Source organism: Camponotus floridanus, unplaced genomic scaffold (assembly GCF_003227725.1).
Source record: "Camponotus floridanus strain SB8 unplaced genomic scaffold, Cflo_v7.5 scaffold67, whole genome shotgun sequence".
Lineage (NCBI taxonomy): Eukaryota > Metazoa > Arthropoda > Insecta > Hymenoptera > Formicidae > Camponotus > Camponotus floridanus.
In genome coordinates this window covers 619,864-633,807 of record NW_020229835.1, presented here as the reverse complement: position 1 = coordinate 633,807, position 13,944 = coordinate 619,864, and the positions used below count along the sequence as shown (strand labels likewise).

Genomic DNA, 13,944 nt, shown 5'->3' with positions numbered 1-13,944 from the left:
TTACTTTTCAGATATGTGTGACATAAATTGGAAGGATATATAAAATTGGAAGTGCAACATATATCATAAAAAAATATATATTTAAAAAAATGTTCGAATTTAGTTCACACTATTAACTCTTATACAGTTTAAAGAGAGGATCGTATATCAAGCATCGGTGGTTCAGTGGTAGAATGCTCGCCTGCCACGCGGGCGGCCCGGGTTCGATTCCCGGCCGATGCAGTCTTTTTTTTTATTACATATAATTCTTTTTGAATTCTGATTCGTGCGATTATGTAATATTATATTATATTATTTTAGGATGGCATGCTTTCATAAATATGAATCATAAACTCATAGGAACTAAAAATCCTCGTCGGAGGAAATATTTTAGAGAGATATCTCTCGAAGATATTTTAATTTCTCAATTTATATCATATCGCGACGACTAATCATTAACTACTTAACAATTGCTTATCGGTATTATTACGCCACGAACAAAGATCGCTTGTAGTCGGACTTTGAATACAAACAAAACAAAATTATATCGAGTGACATAAGAGTTGCCTCGTCTCTAAAAAAACTTCGCTTTACATCAGTTGAATGTTTCACTACAATAATAAATAAGGAATAATAAATCATTAAGGAATGATAAATATACATTAGCATATTTTTATATAGACGATGCATTAGCATATTTTTATATAGACGATTTTATATAGATTTTTATATTACGATGTAATTAAAAATAATTCAGGTCGCAGAATTTCACGGATGTGAAACGTTGACACAGGAACCATCGCTCGCTCTCATTCCCCAGGAAGCCGACCTTATCTGTATTAATTGCAATTCCGCCCATATTTCTGTGAATTGCGTTATCCATATATGTTCTGTCAGCAATTCATTCATCATGTTATTTATGTAGAATCGCTCATCATTACAAGCCAGATTTCCCTTTCTAGAAAATTACACTGATTGCATACTAATCGTCGAACAACTAATCGCAGCGTGTTTTTTTCTTCTTCATTCTTGATTTCTCGTTATAAAAAATAGGTCGCATGAAACTTGGACGATTAATGTGCAGACCAAAAAAAGAAAAACACAGGTGCTGTCTCAGAATTATAGCTGCATGGAAAAAAGAAAATTAGATATTCAAAGGTGAAAATATCTACAATTCATGTCTTATATTCGCAAGTATTTATTCGCGGAAATAAACATAACGATTATAAAGAGACACGTAAGGAAAGAGTGCATATGCGACCTTCGTCGCGAATCGCACTGTGGAATTGGACCCTATAACCAACTTTTTTATTTATAAATAACTAATAAAGCGTCGAGGAGGAAGAAGAAGAAGAGACTGCCGAACAAGTGGCAAGCAACAACTCTTTCCTCGGTTTAAACAAATTTTTAGACAGTTGTCCGGTACAATATGTCGAGTAACTCAAGTTATAACGTGTAACTGGAAAGACAAGGAGAGAAGAAACTATAGCGAAGGTCAATTTTTAACAAGCTTTTTAAGGTGAACTTCTTCCCTCCTTCTCTGTCTCTTCGCGCGCGCCTCTTCTCCTCGATCGAGAATGTCACGGTGAATTATAACGATTAATAAGTAAATAAAGTTACATATGCATAGCCGTTTTAGCTCTGATCGTTCGGTCAACCAGGCGATTAACATTGTAAATAGTATACTTGTAGATTGCAATTAGCAAAAATACGTGCTAAGTCTAATGACAAGCTAACACACACTCGGCAACGTAGCACCTAAATATATGTATATTTTATATTGTATATGTTAATTTATATTTTTTAGCTGGACGCGACGATGTTGCAGGCTGTTGATTCGCACAGCGAACAGGCGGACGCATGACTCATCTCACGAAATACGAAGATCACAGCTTGTAAGCGTTGCGTATCATCAGGTCAAAGTACGCATCGTGATCTATGCTCGCACTGATAGCGCTGTAATAATTCATAAATTCCTCCATGGTTACCTGCAACGAAAAAGGAGATCGAGATGAGATTGCTTACAACGCAAATTACAATATGTATATCATGGATATGACTAAAAATACGCGAATGTACAATATTATTATAACAAGGAGTTCGATAAGGCGAGATTTTTTTATTGAAATTAAAAAAATGTATTTTTAATTACATAATTTTAATTAAATTTAACTAAAAAGCATATCTTTAATTATATTATAATTTTAATTACATTTAATTAAAGAGCATATCTTTAATTGTATAATAATTTTAATTACATTTAATTAAAAAGCATATATTTAATTACATTATAATTTTAATTATATTTTAATTATATTTAATTTGTAATTTTAATTTGTAAACATGCTGAATAGGTTTACAGTTTATCAGCCTTTCGACTAGTCTACACGCTGTTAATTTCATCCAGTGAAGTTGTATGGGCCAATAAATTCGATTGAATGACATTTTGCTCGTTGGCGAATTTTCCAAAGAATTGAATTCACGCGAGAAATACTCACAATGCCGTCCTCGTTGCCGCCGTGCTCGAAATTCAAGAGGAACTTGTTCAAAATGCTCTCCTCGCTCTCTTCACCGCTGATGTAACGCGGATGACATTTAACATTGTAAACCCCTTTGAGGTCGTCGATGGTGACCCGACCATCCCCGGTTTTGTCCAACTTGTTGAACGCCTGCTCGACCACGCTTCGCCGGCTCTGAGACATCGGTGGCTGAGAAGACAGATGATTTTATTAGAGAAAATTTATACCTAATATTTAAATACTTTGGTCAACCTTTAAACGTGATTTCCATGAAACGACATATTTTTCTATAAATATATAATCAAGAACAGTGACAATAAATCAACAACGCTCACTCTTATACCGACGAGGAACTCCTCGACGCTGATGTTTCCATCCTCGTCGGTGTCGAATTTCTCAAAGACCTCCTTAATCTCGTCCTCTTCCAGATCTATACCCGTCTCTTGTATACCCGTTTTGAACTCCTCCTCATTTAGCTTCTTATTGCCATCCTCGTCCATACGACGGAACACTCTGAAAAAAAGGAAGATATTAGCCACGAGATGAGATAGGACGACCAAAGGTCGAGGACGGCGGCGTTGAATGGATGATTCATGCACCCGAATCAGGCAAAAATCGTATCATCTATTTTTAATCATGTGTGACAAACACTACAAACTGGATAGGATACTCGAAACTTATATCAATCATCAACTATAAGTCATTCGTACAAAATCTATGTGAATGTATTATCAGTGTGAAAGTGAGAACTGGAGAGAATTAAATATTGATCTCTTGTTTTCAAGAAAATTTGCGCATCGACGAGATCTTGCGTAACGTCGACCTAATTAAGCTAATGACACCGTAAATAAAAGGACTCTGGGGACTTACCTACCCAGACCGAGGATGCCGTTGGCACCTCTAGCCAGGCAGAGCAGACGCAGTTTCTCGATGGAGTCCGTTGTGTTGTGTATGGCCCGCTGGGCCTTGTTAATCATCTCAATCTCCTGCCTCGTGGTGGCACTCTGGGGCCTCAGGCTGAACATGCTAGAAAGGGAAACGTCATTCGCTCACGTGATAGGTATGAGTCAGGTCACGACATGACAGGAGAGACAGTCACGTCAAAAAACAATGCCGCTGAAGATAAAAAGATAGGAGTTTAGGAGGAGCTTAGAGAGTAAAAAAAAATTCTTGATCACATTCCAACCAAACAAGTTGATCATCAGCGACATAATAAATTTATGCGCGGAATTTATGAGAATATATTACTCATACAGCACAAATATTGCAGCAATATTGCAGCAACATCGTAATATCCCATACAGCACAAAACATTGCAGCAATATTATTGCAGCAACATCGTAATATCTCATGCAACACAGAACATTGCAGCAATATTACAATGTTGCTACAATATTGCTGCAATGTTCTGTGCTGTATGGGGTTGGGTTACCCATACAGCACAAACCATTATTGTTATATTGCAGCAATATTGCGGCAATATTGCTGCAATATTTCTGCATACCCAGCACAGAATATTGCAGCAATATTATTAATATTGTTGTAATATTGGCGCAATATTGCTGCAATTTTCTGTGCTGCATAGGCTGTATAAACGCTTATAAAATATTTTGCACTTGCATAACGATGCGCGATAGCGATCTTTTACGCTTCCTTTTTTTATTTACTATCGTGGGTGGAAATGGATGAAAACTGGGTTATTGATTAACCGCCTTCCTGTCATTAAGCTGACAATAATGCCAGTTATTTTACACTGTGCCCTCGATGTCATCGACCACCCTTGTACATGTGGAACATTGCGGCTATTTTCGTTAATAGTCTTTAATTATTTCATGGATCATCTCCCTTGGATCGCGCCATCCACTCTGAAAGCTTCATTACAAGAGCTTTGTTGATGACCAACACTTTGCCAGGCACTCTTCTCGCTTTTTAATTTTACCAGGAATAAATAAAATCTACACCCAAAGCGTACATGACGCAATTTTTATGAATTTAGAAGCACATTAAATTAATTACGGCTGTTTCGAATAGATTCTGCAACATTTGCTAAAAAATCTCTTTCATTTAGCTGTGAAATATCTTCAGAGGTCTAAAGCAATCTTATTCCTCGTTAGAACTTGAAGATAATGTGTTTAGATAAAGCAGGAAGTTTCAAGAGCAAGATGACATTGATCAGGTTTTTATACGATAATAAAGATAGGGCAAGGACCTCATAACGATATCGACTCGACGTTTCATTTGCCTGTCATTTTGTTGATAAGCGAAACATCGTCGTCGTCGATGCGATATTAAGTATTTAGGAAACTAAGAACTTTCTAAGAACAAAGAAAAAATAGAGTGATAAAACACCCTGATTGAGAGGGTCTGCCATTCAGTTACAATTTATTAACATCACAACTTCCAGATGAAGATGAAAGAAAGATATACTGTTAAATAAATTTTATTCTTCAGGTTCCTCCAGAAAGCTTTCATCTCTAGAGGATCGATTCATTCAAATGATGTAGCGATATAAATTTCTCAGGAGCCAGATTGATCAGCTCCACCTCTAAAGATTCTTAATTCTAGAAGATTGGCACAGAAATGACATATGTTTTGGTACTAAAATTAAAAAGTTGGCCAAAAAAGGGGGATGATCAGCTTAACTACTGAAATATCGTGACGAAAAACCCACGATAGACGATAGGAATACCTCTACATCTCTCTAGACACACCAGGTAGACCCTCTTTATTTGCAAATGGTCCATGCAAAGCGCAGAGGAAGATGATTGATCGGGATAACTCACGTATGTAAGTCACGAGGAGACCTTTTCTTCTCGATTCCTTTCGCGGAATCACTTACCTCGGTTTCCGGAGAACTTGCGGCAGCGGAAGACGCGGTCGGGTTCACAGGAGGAAGCGGAGACCGGCCGAGTTCGTCTTCCTCTTCGGCGGCTGCGGTGGCGCGACGTCTTTTCCAAGAGTTCCGGAAGGCGAGTGGCGGTCCTTCGGCATAGCTGATCGTCGCGAATTCTACACGACGACGACACACATTATGTACACACCCTGGACGACGTGTGGGAAGTGGCTATACATTGGTCCCCGGGATGGTCGCGACGTATCCATAACGACCGGCGTGTCACAACACACGCGCATCGCGAACCTCGACGATTGCACGCGTGATCGACCGATTGATTGACCGATCGGTCGATCGTGATTGTCTTTTGCACGGACGATTGGAGAGAAACTGGAGAAGCCTCGACCCGGGGACCCACGATTTGGCGGTCGGTCGCTCTGATCTAGAATGATTTAAGTTATTACATCATTGAACGATATATATGGTTTTTTTCCTTAATTTAGATCCAATTTTATAATCTGCAAAAATAACTATTTTTATATGAATATAAATAATTGAATATCTTAAAATAATTGAATATCTTAAAATATCAATACATCTTTGAGGAAGATATAAGTTTGTAAATTTATTATTGATATGTATTTATAAAATTAAGTTAATTATGTATTTGCATCTCACTTATTAAATTATTTATGTATTTAATTATATTTGTAGAAATTATAAAATTAATTTGTAATGTAATTAAATATAATTTAATGTAATTAATTTAGATTATATAATAAATATGTAAAAATAATATTTTTATAATACAATTAAAATTTATATAATTAAATATAATTAATATAATAATTAATAAAAATAATCAAATGTAATTAATATAATTACATTAACTGGAGAAACCTCAGCTCGGGGCTCGGACCCATGATTTGGCGGTCGGTCGCTCTGATCTAGAATGATTTAAGTAATTACGATCATTGAACGATATATATGGTTTTTTTTTACTTAATTTAGATCCAATTTTATTATCTGCGAAAATAACTATTTTTATATGAATATAAAAATAATTGAATATCTTAAAATATCAATACATCTTTGAGAAAGATATAATAAGTTTGTAAATTTATTATTGATCTATATTTATAAAATTAAGTTAATTATGTATTTGCATCTCGCTTATTAAATTATTTATGTATTTAATTATATTTGTAGAAATTATAAAATTAATTTGTAATGTAATTAAATATAATTTAATGTAATTAATTTAGATTATATAATAAATATGTAAAAATAATATTTTTATAATACAATTAAAATTTATATAATTAAATATAATTAATATAATAATTAATAAAAATAATCAAATGTAATTAATATAATTAAATTAAAATTAAATTATATAAAATTGTATTATATGAATTTAATATTTGCAAAGACATACGCACACATGATATTTTAAAATAATTAAAATAATTCTTTTCATAAAAAATAAAATAATTTTCTTCTCCCTAAATTTATTTTTGCAAATCGCTTGTCAAGAAATAAATTCTTAAATAATAAAAAAATCTTGAATTATTCAAGAATTATTTCTTGATTTATTTCTTGATTATTTTCTTCTTAAATAATTGGAGAATAATTTCGACCGTGTTTCTGTGTGTGTTTTCTATTCTATTACTAACACATTCGCCCTGTTCTCGCTCCATTAATCGCGAGACATCGCATCTTTGAAGTGTTCGTTCGAGGGAGCGTCGTTTAACGCTTCGTTGCGTTGCAAATCACGTAATCGTCTTAAACAATAAACTGCGATGACAACAAGGCAGAAGCCTCGACTGAACTGCTCGTATATCCGGTCATTGTTCTCGTGATTTCATTTATTCTCACGCACAATGTTTCTCCCTCCATCAAAGAAAGAAAGAAAAAGGTAGAGAGAGAACATCGAGATGTATATATTAACTCGCTCGACGATCAAGTCCCTCATTCACAAATAAATATATAAAGTATTATTTGGAAATTATTTGATATAACTCCCGGAAAATCTCAGAAATCTTGTCTAGAAATTTTATGAAAATATTCATAACGTATTCAGGATGCCTCAAATTGTCAAATCATTAAAAATTCACTTTGCATACTTTTTTCTGATAAATAATTAATTATTCTTTAGCATCTTTTTTCATACTACAATTATTTCGACATTACAATTATTAGAGTAATTAATTATTTATCAGAAGAAAATGAAAAGTGAATTTTTAATTATTTCATGATTCGAGACAAGATGAATAAATATGCAAAATATTATTTGGAAATTATTTAATATAATTCCCGGAAAATCTCAGAAATCTTGTCTAGAAATTTTAAGAAAATATTCATAACGTATTCAGGGTGTCTCAAATTGTCAAATCATTAAAAATTCACTTTCCATATTCTTCTGATAAATAATTAATTATTCTTTAGCATTTTTTTTGATATTACAATTATTAGAATAATTAATTATTTATCAGAAGAACATGAAAAATAAATTTTTAATCATTTTTTATAATTCGAGACATCCTTGATACTTGAATATTTTGATAAAATTTTTAAACAAAATTCCTGGCTTGATGGCCAAATCAAATGATTGATACGCTTATTATTGTAACAATATATATATTATCGAGGCTGTCATCTCGCTTTTCGTTTCAATGCGCGATAATATCACCTTGACCCGTGATTAGTTTGATATCGATGGTGGCTCGCAGATCGAACGGGGGAGGGGGGGGTGACACAACAGAAAGTCCACGAACTAGATAAATTACCCTACATATTTGATCAGCTTCATCTAGAGTCGAATGCACACGATGTAGAGGTAACATTGCCTCTTGCTAGTGTGCTGTCACATACATGTGGACATGTATATTACATGTTTCGCGTTCTTGAACCCTCGCATTTGCATTTTACGTTCATAGGCTGATAATTAGCAGCGGAGTATGAAATAAAACACGTGTCCAGGCATGTCATAGTTGACGTTAAAATGAGTCACGTACTCTAGTATAACATGACATGGCTCAAGCGATCCCTCGAAGCGGCAATATTGTCGAAATAAATCCTGGATTGTCCAAATGAACTCTGTAAAAAAAATAATTTTCTCATCAAATAAAATACAAACAAATAATTCGTGATAGAAAAATGATGAATATCCTTTGCGAGGAAATTAAAAATTATAAATTTAATTAAGAGAGTCAATTTTACAAAATAATTTCGTGCTAAATGAATTTTATTATCAATCGAGGAAAAAAGTGATAGTAACTTTCCTACTTATCGACTGTTGATAACGAGACATACCTGTTTTACTAAACAAAATTTCTCACTCATCATCTTTTCATCGGCATTTTATTGACAGAAATCGCAACTGTCATCTATTTCACTTGTCAACTATTTCATCACTCTTACAATAATCGAAATACAAATCGACGCACATCACTCGAAGTTCTTGTTTCGCGATAAAAATAAATAATCGCGATAAAAATAAAAATAAATAAAATAATCTTAAGTAATCTTAAATGAAATAATTTTCAAAAATCTCAACCTGCCTCGACAATCTAGTCGAAGATCTCGTGCGCAAGAATTGCAATCGGGAGGAGAGAGGGGGACGAAATTATTGACACAATTGCCGATAATTCGATTTCCGATAACTCGGCCGACGCCGTCGAAGTGAATCTTCTAGAACAGCGGGAACGGCAGACGTGTAATAGGCTAGACGACGCGGACCAATCGTGCGTTGCCATTTGGACGGGGCTGCCACCCGGCGCGCTCGCCATTGGCCGCCGCGTGCTGCGTGGTCGCTCGCGATTGGCCGGCCGCCTGGCCGGCGACGCGTATATCGCGTCGCTTCGCGGCAGCTTCGCGACAGTCGGTGAAAAAACAGCGGAGCGTCAAGTTGTCAGAGCGACTCGCGAACTCGTCCAGGATACTCGGTCCTTCTTTTCTCTCCTTTCGAATCTAAGCGTCTCCCTCGATGAAGAAGCTCTTCGTGCTTTTCGCGGGACTATTCCTGCTCTCGGGTAAGTCGACGAGGGCGATCCTCTCGTCCCTCCGGAGAGAAGTGCCACGACTGTACGTGTCCTTTTTTGTCCTTTAGGATTAGTCCTGGCCGAGGATGACGTCGATGACGTCGACGAGGATGCGGGAACCGTGGACAACGACCTCGGCGCCAGCCGCGAGGCATCGCGAACAGGTACATGATTTGTTTTTTTAACAGTTGAATTTGCAAAGTTACTCTGTTTTTTCTGCGCGAAAAATATTGTAACAGGTGGAAGGACTCGATTGGAATTTAATAAGAATATTATTCAGTATAAGAATATTATTCAATAATATTTAATAAGAATAAAAGAAAATTATTAATTAATAAGAAAAAGAAATTATTTAATAAGAATATTGAATTAGAAGAAATTATTTAATAAGAATATATATTTGAATAATTATTCAAATATTGTAAATAAACTCTGTTTGGTAACCTTGGTAAGCTCTTTGATATAGAATTTGTCTATTATGGATTAAGCAAACATAAACATTGGAAGATTCAGATGCAAAAAAAGAGATCGAGATAAAAGAATCCTGTTATTTCTTTCATTTGTGTAGTTTTATTCTTTTGTATTGTATTCCTTTATATTTTGATTGTATTTTTTTCACATGACTCTTTCTTGATCTAGGGTTTATTTTCAAAAATATCGTTAAACGTTTGTGCTTGAATTAAAAGTTTCTATTTTAATACAGATCATGAGGCGGTACAAAGGGAAGAGGAAGCGATAAAGATTGATGGTTTAAATCCAGCGCAGATAAAGGAACTGCGAGAGAAGTCTGAGAAATTTGCATTCCAGACTGAGGTCAATCGCATGATGAAGCTCATCATCAATTCGCTCTATCGCAACAAGGAAATCTATCTCAGGGAATTGATCTCAAACGCGTCTGACGCACTCGACAAGATCAGATTGTTGTCTCTTACCGATAAGAACGTCCTGGATACAAACAGCGAATTGGCCATCAGAATAAAAGCCGATAAGGAAAACAAAATATTGCATATTATGGATTCTGGTATCGGCATGACAAAGCAAGATTTGGTGAACAATCTTGGAACCATCGCGAAATCTGGTACGGCAGAATTTTTGGGAAAGATGCAAGACATTTCGAGCACTCAGGACATGAACGATATGATTGGCCAGTTTGGCGTAGGCTTTTATTCCGCATATTTGGTCGCGAATGTTGTTGTTGTTACCACTAAGCACAATGATGACAAACAGTACATCTGGGAGTCTGACAGTTCTAATTATAGCATTGTGGAAGATCCACGCGGAGATACCTTGAAGAGAGGCACGACCGTAAGGTAAGTTGTACAATCTTTAAAAGATCACATCATGAAACAAATTGCAAAGTTTTGCGAAAGGAATAAAAATAGATCTCATATATAAGACAATATTCCAGTTTATATTTGTACTAAAATAATTCCATTCCTTATTTTATAGCTTACACTTGAAGGAAGAAGCACTGGACTTCTTGGAACCAGATACAATTAAAAACTTGGTGAAGAAATACTCGCAGTTCATCAACTTCCCCATATATTTGTGGAATAGTAAAGTCGTGCAAGTCGACGAGGAAGATGTAGAAGAAGATAAACCCAAAGAGGAGGATGTCGACGAAGAAGAAACAAAGGTGGAAGATGCGGACGAAAAGAAATCCAAGAAGGTGGACAAGACTGTATGGGATTGGGAATTGCTGAACGACTCGAAGCCAATCTGGACGATAAAACCGAGCGAGGTCGAAGAGAAAGAGTACAATGAATTTTATAAAACGCTTACCAAGGATAATCAAGAACCTCTGGCAAAGATACACTTCGTCGCGGAGGGCGAGGTCACATTCAAGTCTGTTTTGTTTATCCCGAAGGTTCAACCGAGCGATAGCTTCAATCGTTACGGCACCAAGTCCGACAACATCAAGCTGTACGTCAGACGTGTCTTCATTACTGATAAGTTCACCGATATGATGCCGAATTACTTGTCTTTCATTCGTGGTATCGTGGATAGCGACGATCTACCGCTTAATGTTTCACGTGAGAACCTTCAACAACACAAATTGATCAAGGTCATCAAGAAGAAGCTCATCAGAAAAGTATTGGACATGATCAAGAAGCTCGACAAAGAGGATTTCCAGACATTCTGGAAAGAGTACAGCACAAACATCAAGCTGGGCATCATCGAGGACGCGCAAAATCGCGCGAGATTGTCCAAGCTCCTACAGTTCCAATCGTCTACGCAGAAAAACCTGACTTTCCTAGCCGATTACGTATCCCGGATGAAGCCCAATCAAAAGTACATCTACTACATCGCCGGCGCTTCCGAGGACGAGGTGCAGAAGTCGCCGTTCGTCGAGCGGCTGAACAAGAAGGGTTACGAGGTACTGTATCTGACTGAGGCGGTGGACGAGTACGCGATCTCGGGCTTGCCCGAGTTCGATGGTAAGAAGTTCCAAAACGTGGCGAAGGAGGGCTTCTCGCTCGACGAGGGTGAACGGGCAAAGGAGCGAATGGAGCAGCTCAAAACGACGTTCGAGCCCCTGACCAAGTGGCTGGTCGACCTCCTGAAGGAATACATCAACATTGCTCAAGTGTCTGAGCGTCTGACTGACTCGCCCTGCGCCTTGGTCGCCACCATGTTCGGCTGGACCGGCAATATGGAGCGATTGGCGATTTCGAACGCTCATCAGAAGAGCGACGACCCCCAAAAGTCTTACTACATGAACCAGAAGAAGACCCTGGAGATTAACCCGAGGCATCCACTGATCCGGGAATTGCTGCGTCGCATCGAGGTCGACACGTCCGACCAGACAGCGAAGGACATCGCGGTGATGATGTTCCACACAGCGACTTTGCGATCGGGATACATGCTGCGAGAGACCTCCAACTTCGCCAACAGCGTGGAACAACTGATGCGAAGGAGCCTGGGCATTTCCGTCGACGAGGTACCTGAGGAAGAGGAGATAGAGGAGGCGGTGGGCGAGACGGAGAAGCCATCGGACATCGGTGACGATGAGAAAAACATAGAAGACGAGGAGCACGACGAATTGTAATGATAAGAGCGATATTTGAGGGACTCGATATTTTAGAAACGTAGCTATACGATGTATAGTTACCCCAAGTTTCTTCGAAGATACGGTCTTCGTCTACAAATAATTTCAATATACGCAACACTTGATAAGTACGTTGATCCAATCCGGTGTCCTGGAAAGTTTTCGTAGCTGTCATTGTTGTCAAAAACGTGCAAGAGATGTACCTAAATTCTTTTTTTTTACATGAGACGCCGTTAATCGCGATATATATACATATATATATATTTTTTTTTGTTTTGTTTTTTGTTGAATGATATTTCTGTCATCGATACCAACGAGAAATTGTGCATTTTAAAAGGATATTTAATTTATTACTTTCATTTGATCTTCCATCTTTTTTTAGAGTAACGTTAAGAGAGCACTGACTGAAGCGTTACTGATGTATGGGTATGTTTGTGGTGTACGTGTGAATGTGTATTTGTACATGAAATATGCAAATTATATTAAAATGATATATATATCTATACTATTGATGCGATAACGCAGTTTGTGTATCATATCCATCTTTTAATCCTGAAACAAGGATCTTGAGAATGATCAGTTGAAAGACAAGTGTTATTATTGCTGATATTTGCGAACGTGGAGATTACAAGATCGTACATAGTGCGAGAAAATATAGCATTAAATACACTAACGAGAAGTAAAACATGCCAAGTATTTATGTGTTTCAAGAGAAATGAGAGAATTAATAAAACTTTTTCTATGCATTATTATTAAAAGCAAAGTTATGATTATTCCTGGGATTTTTTCGAGAGGCCTAATATATTTATTAAAATTAATATTGCTCAAGTATTTTCAATTTTGATCGAAAATTACATATCTTAACTTTTGTATTGATCTGATGAAATTTTCTGAAATGTATACATGATCTCGATAAATACTTAAAGTTCTAAAAAATTCTTGCTTTATTCCAAGTTTAATATTATAAAGTAAACTAATAGATATAACTCTACATTTATATAAAATAAATGTATATACATAGGATGTAAATTAACTTGTGCCCAAAAAATTTATGGCAAGATGAAAAATAAGTCGAAAAATCTCTTATATTTTTTTTTATATATTATTAAAAGAGGATTTATTAAATAAGTTTCACTTAATTAATTACGTTCTTCATATATCTAAATAAAAAAGATTGATTAAATCAATTTTATTTCATATAATTCCTTTTTCATCGAGCATCACGAGAAACGGTTTAGGATCTTCGTACTTATTTTTCGTCAATAAATATAAACTTAATGAATCCGTATTAATCAACTTTTTTTAGATATATTTTCTAAGAAAATGAAATTGTTTTAGGGATGGCAAATATAAAAAAAGTATAGGATCTAATATAAACTTTTTCTTTATCTACAAAACGAAAAATATTTGCTCTCGTGAGAAGAATGGAGCTACTCAATGGAGTTCTCTATTCTTTTCAAAGCAAGCTTGTCTCTTCCAAAGGAAGAGAAAAATTCCTTTTTCTGATTCGCTCAAGGAACA

At 36.0% G+C, this 13,944-nt stretch overlaps 2 protein-coding genes and 1 non-coding gene across 3 annotated transcripts; 2 read left to right on the top strand and 1 right to left on the bottom strand.

Moving 5' to 3' along the window:
• Nucleotides 1-151: 151 nt before the first annotated feature.
• Nucleotides 152-222, top strand: Trnag-gcc. Its single transcript has one exon. It is a non-coding gene; the product is annotated as a tRNA-Gly (tRNA).
• Nucleotides 223-1,159: 937 nt separating this feature from the next.
• Nucleotides 1,160-5,610, bottom strand: LOC105254163 (calcyphosin-like protein). Its single transcript, XM_011262671.3, has 5 exons — nucleotides 5,338-5,610; nucleotides 3,369-3,524; nucleotides 2,834-3,011; nucleotides 2,478-2,687; nucleotides 1,160-1,967 (listed from the first exon to the last, which is right to left on the bottom strand). Exons 2-5 carry the CDS (start codon nucleotides 3,521-3,523, stop codon nucleotides 1,866-1,868), a joined length of 645 nt encoding a protein of 214 aa, XP_011260973.1. The 5' UTR covers nucleotide 3,524; nucleotides 5,338-5,610; the 3' UTR covers nucleotides 1,160-1,865.
• Nucleotides 5,611-9,195: 3,585 nt separating this feature from the next.
• Nucleotides 9,196-13,088, top strand: LOC105254162 (endoplasmin). The gene is made up of 4 exons (XM_011262670.3): nucleotides 9,196-9,365; nucleotides 9,443-9,538; nucleotides 10,078-10,684; nucleotides 10,824-13,088. The coding sequence occupies exons 1-4, from the start codon at nucleotides 9,320-9,322 to the stop codon at nucleotides 12,421-12,423; spliced, it is 2,349 nt and encodes a 782-aa protein (XP_011260972.1). The 5' UTR covers nucleotides 9,196-9,319; the 3' UTR covers nucleotides 12,424-13,088.
• The last annotated feature ends 856 nt before the right edge of the window (nucleotides 13,089-13,944 follow it).